This window comes from Osmia bicornis, chromosome 1 (assembly GCF_907164935.1).
Source record: "Osmia bicornis bicornis chromosome 1, iOsmBic2.1, whole genome shotgun sequence".
Taxonomy (NCBI): domain Eukaryota; kingdom Metazoa; phylum Arthropoda; class Insecta; order Hymenoptera; family Megachilidae; genus Osmia; species Osmia bicornis.
In genome coordinates this window covers 5,149,669-5,174,761 of record NC_060216.1, presented here as the reverse complement: position 1 = coordinate 5,174,761, position 25,093 = coordinate 5,149,669, and the positions used below count along the sequence as shown (strand labels likewise).

General features: G+C 33.4%; 4 protein-coding genes across 12 annotated transcripts; 1 reads left to right on the top strand and 3 right to left on the bottom strand.

Annotated features, from left to right (window-relative positions):
* Positions 1 to 1,990: 1,990 nt before the first annotated feature.
* On the bottom strand, positions 1,991 to 13,598 carry LOC114876934 (BUB3-interacting and GLEBS motif-containing protein ZNF207). Of its 5 annotated transcripts, none has more exons than XR_003789477.2 (7): positions 13,412 to 13,598; positions 12,396 to 12,522; positions 11,943 to 12,307; positions 11,438 to 11,771; positions 10,903 to 11,329; positions 6,865 to 7,175; positions 1,991 to 4,383 (listed from the first exon to the last, which is right to left on the bottom strand). XR_003789477.2 is itself a non-coding variant. In XM_029188910.2 (7 exons), the coding sequence occupies exons 1-6, from the start codon at positions 13,450 to 13,452 to the stop codon at positions 9,560 to 9,562; spliced, it is 1,392 nt and encodes a 463-aa protein (XP_029044743.1). In that variant the 5' UTR covers positions 13,453 to 13,598; the 3' UTR covers positions 7,160 to 7,175; positions 9,531 to 9,559. The 5 variants fall into 5 exon arrangements, 4 of the variants coding, with proteins under 4 accessions (XP_029044740.1, XP_029044743.1, XP_029044742.1 ...); XM_029188910.2 differs by lacking the exon at positions 1,991 to 4,383 and adding an exon at positions 9,531 to 9,657 and having other exon boundaries at positions 7,160 to 7,175; XM_029188907.2 differs by having other exon boundaries at positions 1,991 to 7,175.
* A 518-nt stretch (positions 13,599 to 14,116) lies between these two features.
* LOC114876913 (zinc finger imprinted 3-like) lies at positions 14,117 to 16,782 on the bottom strand. Of its 2 annotated transcripts, none has more exons than XM_029188841.2 (6): positions 16,429 to 16,782; positions 15,426 to 15,618; positions 15,220 to 15,359; positions 14,980 to 15,142; positions 14,644 to 14,898; positions 14,117 to 14,567 (listed from the first exon to the last, which is right to left on the bottom strand). In XM_029188841.2, exons 1-6 carry the CDS (start codon positions 16,506 to 16,508, stop codon positions 14,445 to 14,447), a joined length of 954 nt encoding a protein of 317 aa, XP_029044674.1. In that variant the 5' UTR covers positions 16,509 to 16,782; the 3' UTR covers positions 14,117 to 14,444. The 2 variants fall into 2 exon arrangements, with proteins under 2 accessions (XP_029044674.1, XP_046146024.1); XM_046290068.1 differs by lacking the exon at positions 16,429 to 16,782 and adding an exon at positions 16,090 to 16,407.
* Positions 16,783 to 17,660: 878 nt separating this feature from the next.
* Positions 17,661 to 20,933, bottom strand: LOC114876925 (protein deltex). 3 transcript variants are annotated; one of them, XR_003789474.2, is made up of 7 exons: positions 20,431 to 20,933; positions 20,046 to 20,238; positions 19,701 to 19,967; positions 19,343 to 19,631; positions 18,947 to 19,259; positions 18,330 to 18,815; positions 17,661 to 17,875 (listed from the first exon to the last, which is right to left on the bottom strand). XR_003789474.2 is itself a non-coding variant. In XM_029188861.2 (6 exons), the coding sequence occupies exons 1-6, from the start codon at positions 20,598 to 20,600 to the stop codon at positions 18,461 to 18,463; spliced, it is 1,587 nt and encodes a 528-aa protein (XP_029044694.1). In that variant the 5' UTR covers positions 20,601 to 20,933; the 3' UTR covers positions 18,116 to 18,460. The 3 variants fall into 3 exon arrangements, 1 of the variants encoding a protein (XP_029044694.1); XR_003789475.2 differs by lacking the exon at positions 17,661 to 17,875 and adding an exon at positions 18,116 to 18,245; XM_029188861.2 differs by lacking the exon at positions 17,661 to 17,875 and having other exon boundaries at positions 18,116 to 18,815.
* Positions 20,934 to 21,093: 160 nt separating this feature from the next.
* Positions 21,094 to 24,903, top strand: LOC114876926 (ubiquitin carboxyl-terminal hydrolase 30 homolog). 2 transcript variants are annotated; one of them, XM_029188864.2, is made up of 7 exons: positions 21,094 to 21,102; positions 21,720 to 21,842; positions 21,919 to 22,077; positions 22,360 to 22,523; positions 22,712 to 23,119; positions 23,197 to 23,532; positions 23,612 to 24,903. In XM_029188864.2, exons 2-7 carry the CDS (start codon positions 21,743 to 21,745, stop codon positions 23,864 to 23,866), a joined length of 1,422 nt encoding a protein of 473 aa, XP_029044697.1. In that variant the 5' UTR covers positions 21,094 to 21,102; positions 21,720 to 21,742; the 3' UTR covers positions 23,867 to 24,903. The 2 variants fall into 2 exon arrangements, with proteins under 2 accessions (XP_029044697.1, XP_029044695.1); XM_029188862.2 differs by lacking the exon at positions 21,094 to 21,102 and adding an exon at positions 21,180 to 21,446.
* The last annotated feature ends 190 nt before the right edge of the window (positions 24,904 to 25,093 follow it).

The window sequence follows — 25,093 nt, the reverse complement described above, 5'->3', positions numbered from 1 at the left end:
ATTATGTAATGGGTACACCTACATATACCGGCAGATTGATTAACGAACATTTATCCAAATATATGCAATAGTATTTATAAATGCATAAGCTAGTACCGTGGATCGAACACAATTGATCGCAGTACGAATAGCGGATGCTTCTTCGAACAGAAGAGATTTTTATAGCCTTTTCTATCGTGTGATCAGTATCTGATAGAACCGCTCCTCTGTTTCTCTTTGAACAGGTTTGACTTTAAGCATCGTGTCGAGCGAGCTGTTGCACGATTTCGAGGTCGATTGGATAGTCCGTATTATGCAGCTTACTTTCACTTTCGTGATCGTGTGACGGTTTTGCATGAAAACGTGGAATGTGCGGTTGCACCGTGCTTTAAATCCGTTAACAGAACCTTTTGTTGCCATTACGATGATTAGCCTCGTTACAACGGCTCCGGTTCGTTAAGTTGTAATTAAATTCCATTGCAAGCAACTCGATGACGAAAATAACGAAATTAAGTTCCGTTACTACCCGTTAGAGGATCCCATTCAACTTGTCATTTCCGCTTCTTCTAACATCTGTCTATTAGACTCTTCTAATTTGACACTAATTATTAGATTTTTCTAATTTGACATACCAAAAACGTGTTCTAATTCTGAAAATACACAGTCTATTTTTTTTTTTTTCATATTTCCTCAATTACTATCATCATTATGTAAATGTTCAGGCATGAAAATGTTAATCAGACCTGTTTCTCATAGAACACTCTTCATATACAGGGTGTTCCATGCAACTGGGACCAGCTGTAACTCTTAAACAGCAAGGTAAAATAAAATGTCATCAGGAAAAATTAAATGGCGTTGAATGAAGTACCACGTGATGTATGTATCGGTACCGAAAATGGAGGCATTTCAAAGATTTCAAAGCCATCTTCATTTTCTTCCTTATTTTTAATGGAATTTTGTACTTTCTTATATATCAATCGAAGCGTTTTTTAATTCTCTGCAAGAAAATATGATAGTACTTACTTAGGTTGAAAATTTATTGGTTTAGAAGATATCTTAGGGAGAGACCATTAAGCTCTCCCTGTCTCCACCTAAGATATTTTTTTAAATATTCGATTTTCGACCCAAATACCTTAATGAGTTTTTGTAGAGAATAACAATATGAATCGATTTACGCCAAGGAAATTCTAAAATTCTAAAAAAATCTTTTCAAATAGGATATCTTCTGAACTAATCAATTTTCGATCCAAGTACCCTAATACTTTTTTGTAGAGAATAAAAAAACGATTCAATTGATATATAATAAAGTACACAAATTCATTTTACAAAATGTTGCCTTTTTAAAGCTATAGCTTGTACCTGTTGCATGGATCACCCTATACATAGATCCACACGTTTATTATGTACAGGAGAAAGAGTTGGGATTTTAGTAATACATCAAACTCGTTATTTCAGGCAAATGGGTTCATCGATCGTTCATTATGCTTCCACTAGTAATTTCGTTTCAAAAGTTCAGCTACCATCGTTCCATTCACCTATTCACCTTTAGGTCTACGCTACTAATCCACCATAAATGTAATCGTGTACTATGTGTGAATATTCTTCAGATTCTCGAAAATTTCTTCTTGTAAAAGTTAGAAAAAAAAAAATAATGAAAAATGTATTTAGAAATTGAATTTAGGAAAAATCTGAATTACCAATGGTACTTGTAAGGATTGAATTGTTATTTTCAATCATTGATATAATTTTAATAATATATCAATTTTTCTTTCATCCTTCGTGTTCTAATTACATATTTAACTGATAATGAGTGTATTTCGAATACGTTTCAATGATATGCTGGGTAACATTTCGACTTAACAACTAAAAGAAAAAAAAGATCTGCAACAGCGGGATCGAGATCATCGATTTATAAAACGATAAGTAATCGAATGTATAGAAAATTCATTCGTTTCTTCCTGAAAGAATAACAAAAATAACGATGATCTCGACCACGATGCACCGCCTGGTGTATTTTTATAAAACAACTGTCATTTATTGATCGTGTTTTAACGAGATACAGGTGTAATTGTCACCCCTTTCTCTCTATTTCTTTTGCTTTTTTATTCTTTTTTTTGCTCTTCGACAATATTGTCCATTCTACTCAGGCGCAGTCGGCTGAAAACAACAATGCTATAGAAGAGTAGAGACTACTGCTAAGTTCTGATAAGCGGTCCGCGCAGGAATAAAGTGCGACCTAAAAGCTCGATTTGATAACATCAGTCTCGTAACAATAAAAAAAAAATAATAATAAATAAAAAAGAATAACAACAACAACGTTTAATCGAACAAACTTACAGTAATCTTCCATTGAAAAGTATTTAAAAAATTCAATTGAAATATTAAAAAAAAAAAAAGAAAGGAGAGAAGATATGACTATTTTTACGTATCCATCAAGTAGAAAGGTTTGCGATAAAAATATGCAAGATCATATTGATAAAAGGAATACACAAAATAAAATGTGCGAGAAAATGAAGAAAGATAATGAAACGTGTGGTAATCGTTAAGGTAGCACTTAATTTCCAATGCCTGGAGCCGCGACGGATATAAGGATATTAGAATGACAAAGAGCCACCGTGTTACCGGTTCCTCGAGCAAAGCGATCCCCACGAGCGAATATCGTGCATCCGCTGTCACCAAGTGGAAAGACATTATTAGCGTAAAAAGGAACAGGATAATGAAGGTTCGTTGCGCAACGTAAGATACAGATGTATCGATATACACACAGAGAGCCAGCTAAGCATTCTACGAACGATCGAAATGTCGTACAAGAGATACAAGCCAAAGATAATCACTTTTCATTGAGAGAAATTTCTTAATGAAAATCTTAGGAGAAAAACGATATCGCGAACGAAATTATTATAATAAGAAGATGAGATCGGTAATTTAAAAACTGTTGAGAAAGTCAATAAATTAGATTTTAATTAGTAAATAACATTGCATTCTCTCGTTTCAACGTTTCGAACGATCGAGTCGGTTAATACGATTTACCCGCGACTCATTACCGATTACGATTGATATATTGTTTCTCGGTCCAGCCACGCGTCCGTTCAGTCAAGGACCATGCTACTTCCCGATTCACTTTCTTTCCTTTTCTCTCTTCCCGCAAACTAGACCGTGTCGCAAAAGCGTTACGAAAGCAATAAAAATGGTAATCGATTCGGATAATCGAGAAGAGAACAGGTACCTCGACCCTAGGACGGTAGGTCCAAACAATCGCCTGCCTTCGGGCAAGGGACCGATTAGGTCCAACAGCGATCAGAGCTGTGATTGGTTGAAACAATATGTGGCTGTCGCCCGTCATTCTGGGAGAAAGAAATTCATCAACGTACAATTTTCTACTGATAAGAAAGAACGTAAAAAATGAAAAGAAGACGAAAAACGAAATAATGCTAAAAAGATTGTCAACCCTGCAGCTACGGCACAGTCGGTAACTAGTTTACTACTTTATCGACAGGTACTTTGACTTCTATTTCAGAGAACGGAAACAACGCGATAAAAAAGACCGTTGTAGCTACAAAGTTAAAAGAACGTTACAGACAACAACGTTTACTCGTGTACGAAACTACTATTTACGATTCCCTTCGGAGACGTGTGATACCTCTTCGAACGAAAACGTGTCCCAGAACGACAGACTATGCCCAATCATTCGAGCTTTCCACAGAACGTCTTTATTCGGAACAAGTTGATAATGTGACACTCAATAAATAACAGAACTTCTACATGTCCAATTCTGCGACAAGATTGTCCTGCCGAATCGTGCAATCGAAAGAAACCACGCTCGAAGATTCCACCGTTTTTATTGCAACGCGAGGTATTCGATAAAGCGACAGGATCGCGATGCGAACGACAGAAAGACGCGATTCGGAAAGACAACCCCCCCTGAAAATGAAGTGTACTCATAACAATGCGTAGTTTCCTTCACTTTTTCATTCTTTTCTTTTTTTTCTCTGTTTGTTTAAGGTACGTACACGTGTTGTACGGCGCGGTAATGATGTTTTCACATAGTTTTTTGTTTTCTCGAAGTAGTGGTAGAAGTCGAGTGAAAGAATAGACAAACAGGGTGCCTACTGAGGTTGAGGTTCCCGGTTCGGGGAACTGAAAGACGATTCACACGTACTTCTCACGTGGTTCAAACACTTGAACGAACAATGCTTTCGTTAGATTTCATAGTCTCGTTTTCAACAAGCAACGAACAGAAAAGTCTCGTGGCTTTCTTTTTTCGTTTTTTTTTTTTTTATTTTTATTTATTTTTTTTTTTTTAGATTTTTGTTTTGTTTTCTAGAGTTTGCATCCTCCTCTTGCACCGTCTTCGCCACACTTTCGTAACACTTTCGTTTGTCGTGTGCCGACTTCCATTTTCGTCTGAAAGCATGAAACGTATGAAAAGTTCGAGAGCCTTTGCGATTGGAATCTCCGCAATGAAAGATTCGACTTCACCGACACAACCTACGACGACACAAAGCGATTCTACGAGCATCGTTTCGCTCTTTTTTCATTTCTTTTCTTTTTTTCTCTTTTTTTAATGCTTGTCGCAGACTACGATTACCGAAACCGCGATACATTTACGCGGCAGGTATTCTTTCTAAGTGAGCTTGCACAGACCTTCTATTGCTATCAATAGACACCCTGAGGAAAATGATAATAGAACGATAGAAATAGAAAATAAAGGAAAAACGAAAGAGGAAAAATTAGGAGATTTTTCAAAAGGTTGGTAAATAATTATTCGTCCGATCGTAGAGTTTGATAATGAGATCCAATCGACTCGCAGGAAGGATAAATCATTTTTTCTAAATATTTCCAACGGAAAGAAAACGTCGAACTCGATGATCGGAACATTGATAATTTGATTGAATTTCAGGATAAAGTAAAGAAAACGGCGTGAGTCGAGTGTAGAGAGAGCTGATGTCGATTTTCGTGAGCACCCTCCGTACTTACCACTCACTCATGCGTCGCCAACATGTTCCTTGCAAAGGAAGAGGGCTTTCTCAGATCGAATCGACTTTTTCTTCCCGATCAATTAATTATAATATAATATTGTCTACAAGACTGAAAATTGTTGATGCACCAGACAATTTTGGCAACCTGATCAGCTACAACGCTTTTCTGAAGGAAAATTCACATTATCATGATTCAGTTTCAATTTGTTAATCTTCTCTAACTAATTAACAATAATTTAATAGTTTTGATTTCCGTGTTAATTTATACTTTTCTCACTTCCCCCTCGACTTTCTTTATCTCGTAACTAGAATTATCTACTTTTATGACAGTTTGTGTACACTTTTTTAAAATACAAACAATGGTAATTATTTACAACGACTACAGTTAGAAAATTACAATGTAGGATTGAACAATGACTATAGTATAGTAAAACGTTCTGATACAGCTTGAAAGGTAACGAATAAATATAAGAAACCATCACTAAACAACGTGGAAACAAATACCAGCGTATAAGAATAGACTACACCCTTGTATGTACAGAAAAATCAGAAAATTGTAAAACAATTACTCCTACTGTTCTTTTTATTTCCGCTCGAGAAAATGTTGTAACTAGTGTCAGCTGCCAAAATATTTCTTTATAGATATATACAGGATGAGTTATCTAACGAGACGAGCCTCGAGCGTCACTTTATTTTTAGTAACGCGTAGAAAAAGGATCGTGCCTAAAATTATTCGAGATCACGCTTATCTGAATTTTTAAATTATAAACATTTTTTAAATAGAACGGATTCTATTTAGAAAAATATGTATAAGATCACCAAAAAAATAGCAATCTCTGATAAAAAGTTATTTTAGATACAATGTCCCTTTAAATTAAACATTTCAAAAACAATTTTCTCTGTACTATTGATATGAAAGATCAGATTATACAAAAGTAAATCGATTCGATCTGAAGCGTTAAAATAAAAGTTGTGACAAACTAACCTGAGGCAACATAATGTTCACACTGCAGCTCGTATGTACATAAATACAATAACTGATATTTTACAAATTATAATTACACGATACATGTATATAATAGATCTTTAATAAGGGAACATTTAAAACATCTGTTTGATTAAATAATAAGATGCTTAAAAGATGAATTAAAATAAATTTCATTAATAGGCTGCAGTGTGAAGGGTCACCTTTCCGCGATCGCGTCTCTCCAAGAGAACACTGGTGCAGAGGCTGAGAAACAGCGCGTGGAAACGGTCTACCGTGAAATAAAACGGGCAAGGCCTTTCAGAAATTCTTTCTACACAGACTCATCAGGCCGAAAGATCTACACCTTCCGGGCCTGATTTAGTTAATCGATGTCACCACGAGCAACGTAAAAATCACTTCTATATAACTCTGCCAACAATCAATTATGTGCAATTTCATAGAAGTATCCTACGCGAAAGCTTTCGTGCTCGTACAGCCATCAACAACATATTTTATTTTTATTAACTACAAAATTTCAATACCAGGTACTATCAGACACGTATAATAATAACAAGGACCCACAGAATGGACGATCAAAAGGATTCGACCCTTGTCGTCGTCCTTTTAAGTGAACAACAAAATTCATTTCACAGAGAATGAAAGAGAAACCCGACTGATCTCGTTGCTCACCTGGCGTTCAAACTTCTTCGAGGAAAAGCTACGTACGATGATCACTGAGCCACACGTTTATAAAAAAAAAAAAAAAAAAAAAAAAAAGAAGTGAACAGAGTCGTTTATTTGACGCGTTTACCGGCAGCAAAAACGAAGTTGTAAACGACCGACCGTTTCCACTGCACCTGGTTAACCCTCTCAGGCACTGACGTGACATGTTTTTGTAATGATATATAAGAGAGAAAAAAAAACAAAGAGTTTGCTAACTTCGTGTAAAACTTCGTGGGAGAGGATGCGTCAAGTGCAGCCGCGGCCGATCAACGTAGTGTGTATCTCCACGCGAGCTAACATGTTTTACGCGTGCTTGTTGCTTTCCTCTTCTCAGTCAGGTCCGGACCCTAATTGAATTTAGGGGCGGGCCCAGAGCACGAAGTGCAGTGGCGGGGTGGGCCCGTCCATAGGAGGTGATCATCTGAAGCGTGGATGCATCATCGGCGCCAACATCGGTGCACCGGGGAAACCCATTGGAGCTGCGAATGCCGGATGCATCGCGCCCGGCGGTAATGCCCCGATCATTCCTGCAAACGACAACAAAATCCCTTAATTTCATCTAGAATCCGAAACACCCTTCCTTTCTCTTTCCTCTTTTTTTTCCACATTCTCTTTATATCGCAATCTTTTTAACAATCGGTAAATATAGTCTTCTTGTGTACTTACGTCGACAGAATACTCGTCAAATACAAGATAAACAATACTGTCTAGGACCGTGTGTATGGTTGCGCGTACATGTATTTCAAATGCACACATTGCTCTCCATTTTTTTTTTCTTTTTCTCTCTTTTCTCCCCTTTTTCTCTTTCATATACTCCCTGTCCTCTGCTTCGCTTCGAACAGAAATTTTCGTGCTCTCTTTTTGGAGACCGCGTAAACGTTCAGCAAAAGTGTAACCCACAAGATAGTTACGGAATTTTGAAAGAAACATTTGAACGTGTAACGATTGCTAGAAGTATTCGTTTATTAAAAGTTAATTCATTGCATTTCTTCCAATATATTCCGAACTAATCGAGAGAATTCTTGCTCTTCTGAACGGGAAGTTGCCTGACAGCCGATCGATGACGTTTCCTCGCATCAAATTAACAAAAGCAATCTTTCTCAATTATTAAATTAAGAAGATCATTATCAATTGTTAAGTAATTTACATACCGTAAATTAAGAAAAAAAAAAAAAAAGAAAGAAAGAAAAAGAGAATAGAAAGGAAGGAAACACTTATTCGTCAAATAAGTCGATTTTTTATCTACCTTAATGATGCGCTTTTTTTGTGAATAAAGTCAAAAAGAAAAATACAAAGTTTTGAGTTTTCTAGGACTACGTTGTACACCCGTAGGGGGTTCCTTAGTGACAGCCCACCTACGTCTACCTAGCACTTGATCGATGCTTATTGCGTATTACCAAACTATACGAGGAGTTGAGCTCAGCATGCAATGTGCCGCATATGCAAATACAAGTCACAACAAACTGACAAAAGGTGATACCACACAAAACCTCACACCATACAAATAAGGAAACTCATACGATGTTTGATCCGTTAGAAATTTAAGCGAATCGCTCGACTGCCAGCCGATCTTCCGAGACACTGCTCCAAAAACGCTTTCGTAAATGTTCAATCACGATACAAAGTGTTTCGAAAAAATTGGACACTCCACTTTTCGCTGTATACAGTATCAAGCATAGCAGCTTTCTTTAGGGAAAATGGAGATACGCCCTCCCTCTAGGCTTCCCCGGATTCCCAATCCCCATTCGTAAGCTTCGAAAAAGGAGGTTACTCAATTCGATCAGTACATTTTTTTTTTCCAATATTAATATCATCGAAATTAGAATTTTGAAAATTCTTGCTTTTCTTATATCCCCATTTTCCCTGAGGAAACCTACCTTGTACAACTATTCTGAGACACTTTGTATATTACACTTTATTTAATTTTAATCTACGTACGATCTTTGTTAATCTCGTACACTCAACTCCCTTTTTGTACCAATTAAATCTAAACCTTGCTCTAATCTGTGTTTCCTTGAAATGTACCTCTGATAATATTTACTCAGTCAGAGTAAAATTCAATCCCCTCGTTTAACGATGTCAAATTAAACGGCTTGATAGAACACAACTGCTATTACTCGTGTACACGAGTTATAATCAAATACGTATAAACTGGATAACGTGAAATCATTTACTTACTGTGAATTGATTCGACTTAACTAATATTATTTGTGTGACACAAAAGCTAGGCTATGGTGTGAGGGAGATACATTACGTTCGTTCTTGTTGCACGTTTCTCTGATACACACCGCATGTAAGAAAAAACACTGGCAATTACAAATGATCCCTTCCATCTTTTTTCAATTGAAAATTTCAATTTTAGAAAAATTATTTTAGAACAATAAATTTAGAACAGAACAGAAAAGTTCCTTAACGAATAGAAAGAAGGAAGGGATTATTATTAACAAAACTATACACCAGTTCCCTTTTTTCTTTTAGAATGACAACTTCGAACGACTGTCAGTACCGTGCCCAAAAAGCATTTTCTTCACTACTGTATCACAACACCAGGATTTCAAGCTATATAGTAATATGAAGAAATAGGATGATAACACGGTTGGCGAGGTAATGGCAAGTGAGTCGTAAGAAGAATATGATTAAGTCGAGATAGTGAATAAAGAAGCTAATGAAACGAAAATGAAAATAAAAAACAATATTTACGATGAAACAGCCGAGCGGCCGAAAATCTAATCAATTTTGCAACAGAATCTTCACCGTTCGAGAGAGAAAAAAACGTGTCTATAAATATGTATTGTATAAATCCCGGATATCTCTATAAATTGAAAAAGCAGGTACATCGCGATTGTAAATATATAAATCTAGCTTAATCGTGCTTTTGATACCGGATATTCTAGTTTCAAGAGGAGATATTTCACGTCCGAAGGGTCGTGATGTGTCCAAAATCAAAGTGTGGCTGTCCGGCGTCGAAGGAATCAGAACTGATGCAATATCGTTGGCCGCTCGACCCACCTGCCCAGTGATAATAATATAAATATACAGAAATATATATATATATATATGTGTGTGTTTGTGTATTTGTATGTGTGTTATAATGTGATCATGATGACAATGATAATAATCTTAATTAATAATTAATATAAATAATAATAATAAACATAATAATGTATATATATGTGTATGTATGTATATATATATATATAATATATAGAGATAGATAGGCCATGTCACCGCATGCTAATTGCTAAGGACCAACCTTGTTGCGCTTGTATAAAACACGGTTTTAGTAACCAGACTGGGTTCGTTCAACACTCACCAAGGAGTGACTGGGCGCCCTGTAAACGCACCGTTAAAACATAAACGTACAAAACACGATGTCGTTGATTCTGGCATACGGATGAATCTTGAGCGAGCTAGTATCTGAACAGTCATACTTTAGATTTTCCCCTTTCTTTTCTGAACGCTCTGGAAACATGTTCTAATGTTCCTGGTTTAAACCGATCCTTCCCCCCAACAAAATCTAAGCTTTCTCTTCCTCTGTCATTTTTCGTTCATCCATAACACACTCCTAGCCGTCGGGTAAGTCTAGCTTGTTGTCGGGAAGCGGGAAGCAAGGGCTGTATAATGATGAACCAAGTGCAAAGGTATATTATATATGGTGTATGTCAGATGGGCAACATCTTTATGACTTTTATCTATACTATTCTAACGAATCGATAGGATCAAGATAAACTCAACCTTTAAGCTTTTGGGTAAATTTATGATTGTCCGAAGTTATCTCTCTAACGGAGAAATTCATAAACTTCATTTAAGATGGTAAGTGAAAGTCGCTTATTTTTATAATCAAATAGTAAAAATATAGTATATATTAACAAAATATACTGTAGACATTCCATGAAATGTACAATGTACCACCTATAGTTAATATCGTCATTTTCAAATTGTATGTATAATATACATGTAAATGTGTCTTAACTCGTACCAAAATGACTAAACATGATCTGTTTACGGTTTCCGAAGTGAAACTTTTAACTATCAATGAAATATTTGTTATATGAAATTACTACAAACGTGATGAGATAAGGACGGAATAATTTCGTACTTCACATCTTCGACAGATTCAAAGTAAGATACTGAAAAAGGGCACATATAAAAAGAAAAAAAAAAGAGTGATTCATATATTTACGTTGATTAATGGATACTGATGGGGTGCTCTCATTGATATAGAGTCGAGCATTTTATATCATAGAGACTTACCTGGTGGAAGGCCCATGGGGGGCGGTCGCATCATGTTACCTCCATGAATCAGAGCTGGTGCAGCTAAAGTCATAGTAGGCCGCATAAGCGGCGCCATCAACGCAACGGAACTAACAGGCATCGCTGCCGATGCAGGAACCATTACTGCTTGCGGGGGTCTCTGAAATCTTTGTTGTTGTTGCTGAAGGGCATTTAATGCAGCTTGTTGCCGCTGCTGTTGATCCTGAAAAGCAGCAGCTGCATTAGCGGCAACGGCTTGCTGCTGCTGCTGTTGTTGCTGTTGTTGTTGCTGCTGCTGCTGTTGTTGTTGTTGTTGCTGCTGCTGCTGTTGCAATGCCGCAGCTTGTTGATTAGCATCGGCCTGTGCAGCTCGACTTTCGTCGCTTTGTCGTCGCTGATATTTTGGAAGTCTTGCTCTAATTTCTTCCTAAAGTACGATTAATCAAATGCAATAATTATCATTTCTTTTTACTTCTTACTTTTTACTGTTATCACAGTTAACAGGTATCCATAAATGAAGAACCTATAAACTTACTAGACTAAGATCCTCTGGGGGGTGGATAATTTTAATAGCAGCACTAGTAGTTGCTATAAGATTTACTTTTTGATCGCTTCCAACATTATTACTAGTACTGGTATTATTATCTGCATTACTGTAAGCAGGGAATGTTGGCTTAACTGGCCCTATAGATCCACCCGCGACCGATGTAATTGGTTTAAAATCTGTGCCCAGAGGAGAAGTGACTGCTGTTGATGCAGCTGTTGAAACAGCTGCAGCACTTGGGAATAATGGTCGTGTCGGTGGTATGGATGCACCTGACACGGGTGGTTGAATTCCTGGTGGCATGCCTGGCATTCCAGGCATCATACTATAAAGAAATATAAACTTTATTACGTTGTCCCTATATTCATTTACCTTTCTTATAATTTTACAAATTTATAAACTTTAGATTGTATTTACCTAACTTGCATTAAATTAATATCAGAAAAGTTACTCTTCTTTCACGTTGTCTGCTTTTAAAAGAATAAATTATACATACCCAGGTCCCATGAAAGGTGGACCTACAGGACCCATAGGTCCCATCATATGGTGCATGGGTGGTGGGAACTGTCCCATGGGTGGCATACCAGGATGAGCTGCCATACCTGGCATTACGCCCGGCATCATATTTGAACCTGTAGGCATTGCACCTGGCGCAGAACCCAGTAAACCTTCCGGTTTTGCCTTTTTTCTAACAGGTTCGTCTTCGCCCGAACTTGGCGAACCAGGTCTTCCTCCATTTCTTTGCCTCTCGTGCTCTTTTGCATCGTTCGGTGGTATACCTTCCATACCATAAATTTCAATTTCAATATTGCTACGATTTGGCAGAGAATTAGGTACCTTATCTATTGCTTCTTTATGTACCTAGAAAATATTATGTCAGCGATCATTTCTCAATTCTTTACTTGCTTATTAACTAGCATGTTACATTAAGTAAAAATCTTGACGTTACCTGCATACAATGTATACTAAGCCCTGGTCCTGTGTATAGCTTTTTGTGACAAATGTGACATTTGAAATGTTTTGCTTTTTGATGTTGAATGAGAATTTTTTCATCCTCAAATTCTCTATTGCAATACCTGAATACACTTATTAAGGAAAATTATATAAGTTGTACTGAACTTCTATTACTTATTGCTGTATTATTATTATTATTATTATTATTATGATTATTATTATTATTATTATTATTATTGTTTACACAATAATATGTAATAATGCCATGATACCAGCTCATAACGCTTTACATACAAGAATTGCAATGAAATTTTTAGTTTACATGGGTATCATTGTACAACGATAAATTCTACTACAAAAATATATGATACATAGAGTAAAATTAACTTATAAAACCTTAATTTTATTTCATTTATAATTTGTTCTCTTAATTAGAAAATTAATATCATTCTAAAATTATGTTCTACAACTGAAGCAACTATTTTTTGCTACATATGACAACAATTTAAAAAACAAAAGATATACAATATTATCTTCCACTTATCATTTTATTACACTGTTACAGAATAAACCCAAGTAACATTTTGAAATACCAATTTATCTGATACTTTTGTTCAAGCATACTGTGTTCAATAATATAGCATGGAAACTTTTCGAATGTTTATCTAAAGTAAAATCTACTTTATTAATAATAATGCTCATTTAATAAGTAAATCTGTTTACGGTAATGAAAGAAATATAGCCGGATATAGTTACTAACGAAATATCGATTTCTCTCAGAATTGGTTACTTTAACCCGTCATACACTTTTACTTAGCGCGTCAAAAGTGGACAACAGCATAGTAACGACTTCCAAACTAAGAAATAACACGTTTATTATAGAACATGAGTAAAGTTAATCTTAAGGTACCCTTCATTTTGTAACTAACAGAACTTGTAATCATAATTTATATTCTAAAAATACAGTTACGTAAAGTATCCCCTAATGAAGGGTATTTTGAAAAAGGATACCAACACCAGGGCCTGGATTGCTTCTTCTTCTTACGTCCCATTCTTTTTTATTGACTTTCACCAATTCAAAATGAGTAAAAATATGCCAATTAACGCTTCGTGACTACGTAATAAGAACTTTAGTCCCGAAGAAACTGCACTGCACACACACGTAAAAACCGATGATGGCAAAATGGCGACTGCATCTTTTCCGTATTTGACGGAAGAAACTGTAACCAATACTGTTAAATAAAAGTCACTAGCCTTTCCTTACATATTTCAATTTTTTTCAATAATATATATATTTACATTTCATTAAAACACGTTAATAATTATTTATCTAATATTAAAAGAAAAGTTAGAACCATTCATGTATAGCTAAGGTTTACCAAATTTTCTGGTATTATTTTGCTTGATTTCAACTTACACTTACTTTATATAGTTGAAAAGACCGCATTCAATTGATTATATTTTCATTACAAAAATAATTTCCGGTGTTTCCACATTATAATCTTAGCATTAATTAAAAAACGAAAAATAAAGAATTATACATTAGAATAAGAATTAAATAAATTAAATTTGTTTATGATACTTGATATAATAACATTACATATATTTTTATAAGTTTTGTAAAAATATAAACTTTATAATTTCAAAGTTGAATACAAGCTTCAATATCTTTGCATTACATACCATTCATTTTAATAAATATTTTATATATTTATATAAGTAGAAAGATTAATTTATTATACACAAACATTTATAAAGGTACAAATCTATTTTTTGCACAACAGTATAAAGGCATTCTATATAAGTGCAGATAATATATTTACAATAATGACTAAATAATACCACAGACAGAAAAAATTTTTCAGAAGGTAAATTAAATATGTAAACGAAGATATGCGTACACATTAATACGAAAATACTAGTGTACCGTAGAGCGTGGTGTAAAATTTGCAAGATAATTTTGCGATAACGTTTTGACACAGTTTTGATATTTAAGAAGTTAGAAACATATTAGAAATATTTTATACATAATGAAAGACCTCCGTTAGCTGTCGATTCTTTGTTTCAATGGAAGATCACTTTCAGAATCACTGGATTCATTAGTAGCATCTTCATCTGTAGAAGAAACTATTTCTTCTTTCGGTTCTATTTTCAGTGTTTTTCTAGGCTATAAAATAAAAGTTTTTTAAAGCTACTAGAATGTATACAATGTGTAAACCCAGCACTGAATTCCGTTAATGTACCTTTATCCAACTTTTAGCAGGCCTTTTAGGTGTATTAGTTTTTGGAACATACTTATCAGCGACTCCCTCAACTCGTCTAATATCAAAATCTTGATCTACTTTAGTTACAGTTTGCAGCCTCTGTTCCTCTGATGTCACGTATAAATCATTTGGTTGATGATAACTATTATGCACTTCATATGCCTTTTTACTGCAAAATAAAGCAGCACAAACCGTACATTTTATTAAATCTTCAGGAACAGCTTCTCTTTCTTCCTGTTAATTACAAAAATAGAATACATAAATATAGTGCAGACGTAATAAAATCTTTTTATATATTCGTTTATATTATTTTACTTGACTATGAGCTCGTTCTAAATGCTGCTGTAAATTGAATTTTATAATATACTCAGCACCACATAAATGGCAATAATATACACTAAGAGCATCATTCATTGAATTCACTTTGATCTTATTGCTAGGAGGAGGTGTTGCAATTGGTTGAAATAGATGTACCATCCTGTGAATTAAATTATTACATATAATTAATAATACAAACATTAAATAATTCATTATTAACAAAAAATTGCATTTCACCTCTTATGTATAGAACGATAGTGATAATCTAAAGCTTTCTCGTTATAAAATAATACATCACAGTCTTCACATTTTTTATGTTGTTCTTTCCTCTCACTTTCAGATGAATCATGCGACACTTGATGATTATCCCTGTGTGTCTAATTAGTAATAAATAATGTAAAAAATTAGAAAAGTCTATATAAATTATACGAAACCAAACTTACTTTTAGAGGAAATTGCATTCCACAGTAATGGCAATAAAATTTTGTTGGCGAATTAGGATGGACCTTAAATCTATGTCTTATTGTTGCAGTAATTGAATCAAATGCTTCTCCACACATATCACACTGGGTATCAGCATTTTTGCTTGTCTTCACAGGTCTGCCACGAGTATCAATTTCCTTATTAGCATGCTTCCTATATAATTACAAATAATTTTATATTTTTTTATATTATATTAAAAGTCTTGAAAAACATCCATATTAGTATTTCAATAATTTTTTAATTTTTCTCTACATCATTTATTCATTTTTATTATTTCAATTAACTAAACTCTGAATAGATATCTTTTACTAGTATTTTCTATAACTATAAATAATTTTCGTAGTTTATAACATAGCTCTTCACATTTTAATAAAGTAACGCGAAAAATTTCTAATTTCTAATTAATATTTGAATTTAAACGCACAATAAAAATAATGTTATTAACACGTTTTATTATTAAATTTAAATAATAACGCAAAAGAATTTTTAGTTTGATTAATTTTTATTAATATCGTAAATACCAAGTATTAGTAATGAAAATATAAATGGTTAGAGAAGTTAATTTTTGAATAAATTAAATAAAAACTTAACCCTGAAAAATTGTTTTTAAATTTATTTCCATACATGATTTGTAATAACAGATTTGTTGCTTGCAGTTTAGCAGTTATTTAACGCTATTATTTAGTGCTGTTTTATCAGAAACAACTTTAACATAAAGGTATTTTGAAAAATGAAATCAATCGAATAAAACAGCGCGAATAATCGTACTCTACCGGTAACATAGCTGAATTTGTAATTACTATACATGAATTAAAAATATATGTTTATGAGCTCATTTCCTATGAATATGTATATATATAATAAAAGAGGAAAACATGGGTTGTATGTACTAAAAATGCCTCATTTCATAAAGCTGTTTGCTTGGTTATGAATAAGATCAAAAATAATAATTTCTTTCAATACCTAAAATGTGCCTGCAAGGCTTCCTTGGATTCTAATTTCGAGTCACACAAAACGCAATTGTGCTGCCCTTTAGCACTCATTTAGGCGCGAATTCTTATTTCGAAAAACATTAGAAATTTAACAGACGTCTTTGCGCCAGCTAATATAATGTACAGATTCTTCTCGCTATACAATTCAACTGTAGTAACTATTTTTAAAATAAATCACAATCTATATCAATATAATTCTCGTTGTTTCAAAATACTACTGTTTATTGACATTTAATGTTATTTATTCGCGAATAAACGCCAAAAACTTCACGGATCTCACGTCCGCGTAGAAAAATCAATTTTCAGCCATTTTATTATGTTGAAAGTCGCGCCACCTATCATACACCAATCCAAAAAGAATAGAATTCTAGAGTGTCCGTTCGTCTAGTGAAAAAGCACTAAAGGGGAAGGTGCCCCTACCACCGGGTCACGCGCGAGCGCGCAGCCATTGTGCTGCATTCACATGAAAAATATCTTTGTATTTCAGGAGAAAAGAAATTTTTTCAAATAAATGCTTAGTCGGAGAAGTGAGGCAGTTCATTCCTTAACGAGTAAAATATATAACCAGCATCATTAAAAACTCGGTTTGCTTACATTAGACCTAATAGCCAAATCGAGGCATTCGAACGAGGGGCGGTTTCGCGCTATCTCGACGTAAGCGAAACGACAAGGATGGCATTCGACGAGCCTGGAGTCGAAATGAAATGGGGCTAAACAAGGACAGAAGTTACAGTGCGAGAGAGAGGCTCTTATGCAGCTTCCGGTTTGGTATGGAATCACGGTCTGCGTTCGCAGTTTCGTGCACCATCCTACAGGGCGGAGGGAGCCACCTTCGCCGTCCGAGGCTCAACGCAATTAATTATTTTGACAACCGAGTTTTTAATGGTGCTGGTTATATATTTTACTCATTGAGGAATGAACTGCCTCACTTCTCCGACTAAGCATTTATTTGAAAAAATTTCTTTTCTCCTAAAATAGAAAAGTATTTCTCATACGAACAAGGCATAATGGCTGCGCGCTCGCGCGTGACCCGGTGGTAGGGGCACCTTCCCCTTTAGTGCTTTTTCACTAGACGAACGGACACTATGATTGATTTTGTACATATTCTTCATGTTGTGAAATCGTTTATAAAAGTAAAATCAATGATAAAACTAAATACAAATACAAATATAAATTATATAAAAGATATATTTGTTCTATTCATATTTTAAATAAATCCTTAATCTACAAGAATATAATTAAAACATTCTTTATTTCTTAGAAAGAAATTGTGTGCGTTATGTGCTATATATGTATAAATTTGTTTTTCATGAGCATGGTAGGCTTCTCCAGGAAAAATGGGGAAGCCTTCCTTTCCCATTAGCTATCCCCAGATTACATGTTCTTCTTATAATGACGCTAGATCCTCGATAAAATCACTAGAATAAGGGTGAAGAATGTAAAAATAAAGGAGCATTTTCTTTTATTTCTTGACATAATTAAATCGATTTTTTAAGTCTTAATAGACCATAAACATTATACTGTGTTTTTTAATTAGCTATAAATTTAACTCTTTAAAATAGAATGACTATAATAAAATTAACATTATTACTCTTATAATATGTATCATAATAAGAAAACAGAACTATTTAAAAATAAAATTAGATTTATATACATAATTAGTTTTTTATTATTTTTATTTTGGATATCTATAAACATTATGACTTAATTGTATTTAAAAATATACTTTGAGTTATAGAAACTATATTACATTACCTAACTTTAATTTCTGTACTTCCGTCTTTTCTTCTATATTATTTTAATTTTTTAATTTACGAATTAGACAAAAAAAACAACGATAAAGTTTTAAAAAAATAGAAAAGTTTAACTTACGTTTTGCATTTCCAAGACTATCAAGACTGCAAGTTTTTCATCATCTGTTTAGAAACAACTGAAGAATATTATAATATGACACTGTGCATTTATAATATATTAATGTCAGCACATTATTGCATGTGATATACTCAATGTAATGTTTGATATACTGCAGGAGACAGTTGCCCATCTGTTACACCTTGAGCTGCTAATTCAGCTAATGTTCTTTCGAGATAACTTGTGTCAGGATAACCGTGACCAGATGTCGATGGTCCCAATTCAGTCTTGTGGTGAATTTCATTCCACGTTACTACATCCTCTCGCCCAGTGGTTACTGATCGTCCGATCGTAAATATCAGTCTTCTTTCAAACGCGATTTGTAATAGTCTTAAAACTCTACGGCCTAAATTATTGTCAGGAAGGTAACACACTCTAGGAAAGCCTACAGCATAATAAGCTTGACCAGGATTGGGATGTTCATTTCCTTGAATTCCTGATGGAATACTGAAAAGAAGTATTTACATAGTATGAACGAAACTTTTCAATAACTATTTATAGAAAATAGTGCTAATAATTTGTTATGTGACTAATCGCTTAAAATTAATCAAGAGAAAAAGCTTGTTCGATACACTTACTCATAAGTTATTTGTATCGTATTTGTATTTGGAAAACCAGGAAGAGCACGCGGTATTCTTGTCCAATTCATAGTTCCCGGAGGTTGATTTCCCCGTTTTTCTCCATAAATTAAACGACAAACTGGACACTGTATGTACATAGGAGGTTGCTGACAACTTAGCATAGCATTTAAACATGCCAAATGTAATCTATGTCTACAACGAGTCAACTCTACTGTTAGTGGCTCAGGCATACCAAGGCACACAGGGCAAGAATCAGAATCATCGCTTTCTACTACTTTTACATATTGAGAAATAACATCCGACTCGGTATCTGCATGTAAATAAAATGTGCTCGTTTTAAATATATTTTACAACATTGTAAAATAGAAAAAACTATTGAAATTAATACATTACCTAAAACGGAATCCTTAAATGCATCATCACTCCCTACACTGCTATCCAATAAATCTACTGGATTTTCATGACTTAGGTATGTAGAAACAGTATCAACACTAGGTCTTCGTCCGCTTTTTGTGCTACTAGAATCTACATCCAATGCATTATCCCATGTTTTTCTTTTTTGTCCAGATTCAATAGCTGTGACCGAATTACTATTTTCTATACCATGTTTGTTACTAAATATGTTAAAATTGCTCAAAATAACACGAGCTATGTTAGATGGACCAGTATCTCCATTCTTTCCCTAATCACATATGTAATTGCAATTATAGAAGTATACTGATACTTATTTTAAAAGGAACCTTTCACTCACCTTCTTATTTTTTTTGGCATTTCCTGTAGCTGATTTCTTATGAGCAATTTTTGTAGTAGAACTTTTAACAGTTACACATGTGGGTTTTTTTCCAGATATAATTTGTAACTCTTCTAGAGCAACTTTAACCAAAGGATAGGGCGCTTGTTGAATACGGCGTATTGGCCTTACATATCCAGTACAACAACGTACTTGAGTTAAATTACAAAAATTGATTATATAAGGAAAACCTAAGTATGTCTTAGATATATCAATAGTTTTGTCTCCCTAACATGAAATAATTAAACATTAATTACAATTTGACCTACTTCGAATGAAAATTAGTGGTAATACTCTTATGCTTACTCTTGCCCATGCTTCTTCTATGAGACATTGCACTTCCATATCATATGTGTGCCAATCATCTGTATCACCAGCCCATTCCCACTTAGCTCCCTTTCCAGCTGGTGAGCTTGGAAGATAAAACTTCCTTCTAACATTATGCGTTTCATCCCCATTCTCGCTGCATTGTGTTTTAGTCTTCAAATTTATATAGTACCTGTTTATTAATAATATAAACATGTATTTACCCTTAATTTAAACTATTAAGGCTATTATAACCATATATCATTTTTCATTACATCTTATGTCAAAGACATGTTTTTAATTTTTGTATGTTTTGTTTATTACTACTCAGAACATAGCTAGGAAAAAATCTGTTGAATGCATAAACGTATACTTAAATCCGAACCTATCTAAATTTGGGTCCGCATCATTAAGGAAAACTCGAGTAAGTTTTTTGCAATGTGCTCTTTCGAGATGTTGCGATACCGCAGGGCTGTAAGGTCTCCATCGTCCGTGACGATTTTCCCACTCCCACACAACGACAGCATGACCGTGCTCTTGCCCCTGGGCGTTCATCTTCTTACTGAAGAATTTCACACGCACGTGCAACACACACTTGCGCAGCGGGAACGTGGGAACATTTTCAAGTCCCCCACGTTCACCCTAACTTACTTTCTTATACAAATTACTGTAATTACATAAACATTCTCAAAATAAACTTTGACCTCTCACGGTGCTACTGATGTCTAACAAAAAATTCTGCTTCCAAATATTACATGTACAGCAGTGAATTTCAAGAAAGAATCAAGAATAGGAACATCCCAGTAACACTGTCACTCCAAATCGTTTGTTGCAATGAAACACAAACGCGTACTGATTCATCTGAAGCTTATACTGTACTGAACTTCGAGCAATCGAGAGATCGATAGTGAGCTTCCAGCGACTATATTTAAACAGACGTAATGTTATACAGAATTCATTCAAAGAGATTATCAAATTGTATTAAAAATATCACCGTCCGTGCCTCATTATATTCAGTACAATATATTAGTAAACTGAATAAACGCATTTCAAAACAGTATAGTCGTTTTGTTAATACACCTCCTGATATTTATTTAATCTGATTGTCTTTCATCTTTATACGCATGATTTTACAAACTTTTAATAATAAATTATTGTAATAATCTATTACCTATTGTTATTATGAGCATATTACAGTGTTACAAAAACAACATTAACATAACCTAAATAAAGATCCATATACTATAGGCATATGTATATGTTATATATCTATATTTACGACGCTAAACGGGTGTTTGAGAATCAGAGTATTACGTATATATATAATTACATTGTTCATTATTCATAAAACTGATGTCTTTTTATAATACAGACGTTAGTTTTAAACTAATCCTTTAGAAAGTAAGAACTAAATTTGTAAATACCTAACAAATTTGTTGATACTTTGTGTTTTCGTGATACAAAAGTTGTACATACGAGTGATCGGATTGTTCATTAAAATTCAATCCTCAACCTGTTAATTTTAAATAAAATACGACAGTAACAAAATATTAATTGTTCGTGCTGCAAAGTAATAACTATTGATGAAAAACCATGCATCTCTTCGCTAATAGATACATTTGCCCTTCGAATTGACGTATAGGTTAGCGTTTCAAATTTTTAAGAAAATTCCAGATTTCGACGAATATTCTGAAAGCATGGATGTGGAAAGAGTTGCTGTATTTGCTAGTGTAGGATTTGCAATAGCTGTTGCAGCATTTGTTTTATGGGGTCCATCTCCTAAACCTAGAAAAAAAGGTAAAATAAGAATACCTCCAATTTGTAAGTCTTATAAAAATAAACCTTATATTACATTGCCAATGTTTTTTTTTAGGAAAAATTATTGGAATCAATAATCTAGGATATACTTGTTTTTTGAATTCTCTTTTACAAGCTTTGGCTGCATGTCCAACCTTTATTGGATGGTTAAAAAAACAGCGTGAGAAAAATGGAAAAGCTAATTTCATTTCAACACTACTCTCTGTTTTTGAAAGTATGTCATAGTTTATATTAGGATATTAATCATTTTGCTAGTATTTATTGTTAAAAAGGTTAATATGTGTGTATTGTACTGTAATTATAAATAATATATGTATAAAATCAATGGGTTGTAAATTCTAAATACATTGAAGATTTATTTGTTATAACTTTTATAATTCAGTTGGTATTGATATTATCAACTTATTATTAACACAAAAATTTATAAATGAATCAATTTATATTTAGATCATTAAATTTTATAAGCATTTGTAATTTTAAATATCTTTATTATTAGAAATCAATGGATATGCAGATGACTTATATGGTGATGTGACACCAATTGAAATAATTTCATCGCTTGGTAATTTATGGAAGTTTGCACCTGGCCATCAGGATGCACATGAACTGTTTCATATTGTTCTTAGTGCATTGCAAGCAGAAATTCAACCTGGAAGTAGGGTATGTTTTCTAACTGAAAATTATTAAATTTCAATTGTATATAAAAAATATAATATTAATGCAACTTTATAATGAATTATCTGTATATTAACAGATGTATATATTTATGATATTTATTTATTACATATATATGGTCTAAAAGGTGCAGAATACTAATAAATAAAATCCTTTAATGAAAATTATTTCAGAAAGGTTGCTTGTCCGATGCTTTACCGCCAAGTCCAACAATGGTAACAGATACAAAAAAATTCGGTGATCCTCTAACATTCAGAAGCGTATCTTGTAACGATATCGTATCAGCTAACAAAAGTCCTAACATTCCAAATGGATTTGACAGAAATTGTAATAACCATGTAATGTCTTCGACGTCATCGGTATTAAGTATTCCAACATATAATAAGCCAGGTATAATCCTTGCCAGATCTTCGGAAATACTTTCGAAAAATATAGCGGTTGGAGAAAATATGGAATCATTTAAACCATGGAGCTCCTTATGTGCCATGCCTATTTTTAATGCTCCATTAATATCAGTAGAAGTGCATCCATTTTCAGGTTTATTAACTAGTCAATTACAATGCAGTAGTTGCAAATGGAAGGTCAGTTCTTGTTCATTTGCCGAATGCATTCTATATTAAATGATATACAATAAATATACATATATACCTTTTTGTAGTCTGCTGTTCGCTACGATAAACTTGAAACTGTTTCTTTACCTCTACCTCCTTTGGGTCCATATACTAAATCGCATCACACTTTGGAAGAGCTACTAACGCGTTTTGTAACCAGTGAGATTGTTCAGGATGTATTGTGTGATGGATGCGGAATGCGTTGTTTAGCTACTAAAACTTTAACTTTAGGGAAGCTTCCTAAGTGTTTATGCTTACATATATCAAGAACTACATGGAGTTCATCGGGAGTACCAATTAAGAGAGACGATCCAGTAAAATTTCCTGAAATATTGTCATTGGATCCTTATACTTTTACAGAAACAAAAAAACGAAATGCACGGGTAAAGTATATATGTATATTATTTCAATTCATATGTATTTTTCTTTGTTGCGATCTAAAGTTAGTTATGAATTATGTAGGGTGATCCTGAAGCAACAATGTTACTCGTTAATCGAACAACGCTGCAAGCTAAACACAAATATCAGTTGCGTGCGATCGTGGAACATCGCGGACCTGTTGATTCCGGACATTTCGTCTGCTATAGACGAGGAAATAAAACTGATCAATGGTTATATACTTCGGATAACGTAGTCGAGAGCATATCCTTGATCGAAGTCTTATGTGCCACACCATACCTTCTCTTTTACGAGCGTATAAATAGCACACAAGAATAGGTAGTAATGAATTTTAGTAATTACAACAAATTTAGGAATTACAGCTCAGCGCAGGAGAATAATGTAATGATGATGGAATTGAAGAGACTGAGTTTCAATTGTAGTTTTCATATAATTTCTGTTGCAAAGCAACTGAAATAACTTCGAATAATTTGTTATATAACCTTGAATTTATATTACATATTAGATTCAGTGTTCTGTAGAATATTAACAATAAGTACTGTTTTTACGAGAATGGTATTTCACGAACGAAAGTAGAAGCTTTTTTTGACTTATAAATTTGTCATAATAATTTTTAAATTTAATATTATAATACAAAACATCTACTTGCATACTTAAAGAAATCATGTTTACTTAAGTTGCACACAGCGGTGAAGTTACTCACTTTCAAGGCTAATGTGTCTTAGAATGATGTAGTTTATAGTTTGTAGAAAATTGAATTAGTTGCTTGACGAATTTCAGCAATTGCAACAGTAAAAATGAAACTAAAATTGTGCCAAATTATTTAATCGTTTTTGTATATGGAGCAAACCGCTACTTTGTATAACTAGGGCTTAGCAAATTGAAATATGTACTGATGCAATTACTTTGAATAAAATACACACACCTGTAATTAAAAAGCAAATGGAAAATTATTAAAATTCAAGATTTTATTCGAGACGTTAACATTTGAATAATTTAATAAGAAAGTGATATATTTAAGCAATAGAAATCTTTCTAAACTCAGAATTTTTATTTATTTATTACATTGTTCATTTTTAATTAAATCATTTTAGTTCATTATTTCAATTTACACAATGATATTAATGAGTGTGTATCATATTCCACCTATATATGTATACCTATGTTAAATATGTAAAAGTACAATTACGTTTTTATAAAAATTCGCTGTATTTAAAACACTATGTTAAAACAAATACAGGGTAATAAGGATAATTTTATTCTTAATTTTTACTACATTCTTTTAAGAATCTCTAAACTATACACAGTAATAGTACTACATATACAAAATAAAATAAAATAATTTGTATAAAATACTTAATACGTTTACTTTAAAATAATCATTACTCGTACATTAATAAATATACATTTAAAAATAAAAAATTGTTTTATTTTTCTGCATGTATATCCTAATTTTTTATTAACAAGTATTAACATTTGGTAGCGAAAAAAGCGCCCTCAGTGAAATGCATCAGTATGTATATATGTAATGAAACTACACATGCG

Bases quoted from the DNA above. Each gene is read 5' to 3' on its own strand.
- LOC114876934 (XM_029188907.2), bottom strand. From the start codon at position 13,452: ATGGGACGTAAGAAGAAGAAGCAATCCAGGCCCTGGTGTTG. The intron at 12,523-13,411 runs GTATCCTTTTTC...AAGTGTATTCAG, and splicing joins CAATCCAGGCCCTGGTGTTG to GTATTGCAATAGAGAATTTG. The intron at 7,176-10,902 runs GTAAGTCTCTAT...TGTCGTTTGCAG, and splicing joins CCCCATGGGCCTTCCACCAG to GAATGATCGGGGCATTACCG.
- LOC114876913 (XM_029188841.2), bottom strand. From the start codon at position 16,508: ATGAGTGCTAAAGGGCAGCACAATTGCGTTTTGTGTGACTCGAAATTA. The intron at 15,143-15,219 runs GTGAAATGCAAT...TTTAATTCACAG, and splicing joins TATCGTTCTATACATAAGAG to GATGGTACATCTATTTCAAC. The intron at 14,899-14,979 runs GTAAAATAATAT...TGTAATTAACAG, and splicing joins TAGAACGAGCTCATAGTCAA to GAAGAAAGAGAAGCTGTTCC.
- LOC114876925 (XM_029188861.2), bottom strand. From the start codon at position 20,600: ATGAACGCCCAGGGGCAAGAGCACGGTCATGCTGTCGTTGTGTGGGAG. The intron at 19,968-20,045 runs GTAAGCATAAGA...ATTTCATGTTAG, and splicing joins TAGAAGAAGCATGGGCAAGA to GGAGACAAAACTATTGATAT. The intron at 19,632-19,700 runs GTGAGTGAAAGG...ATATGTGATTAG, and splicing joins ATGCCAAAAAAAATAAGAAG to GGAAAGAATGGAGATACTGG.
- LOC114876926 (XM_029188864.2), top strand. From the start codon at position 21,743: ATGGATGTGGAAAGAGTTGCTGTATTTGCTAGTGTAGGATTTGCAATA. The intron at 23,120-23,196 runs GTCAGTTCTTGT...ACCTTTTTGTAG, and splicing joins GCAGTAGTTGCAAATGGAAG to TCTGCTGTTCGCTACGATAA. The intron at 23,533-23,611 runs GTAAAGTATATA...TGAATTATGTAG, and splicing joins CAAAAAAACGAAATGCACGG to GGTGATCCTGAAGCAACAAT.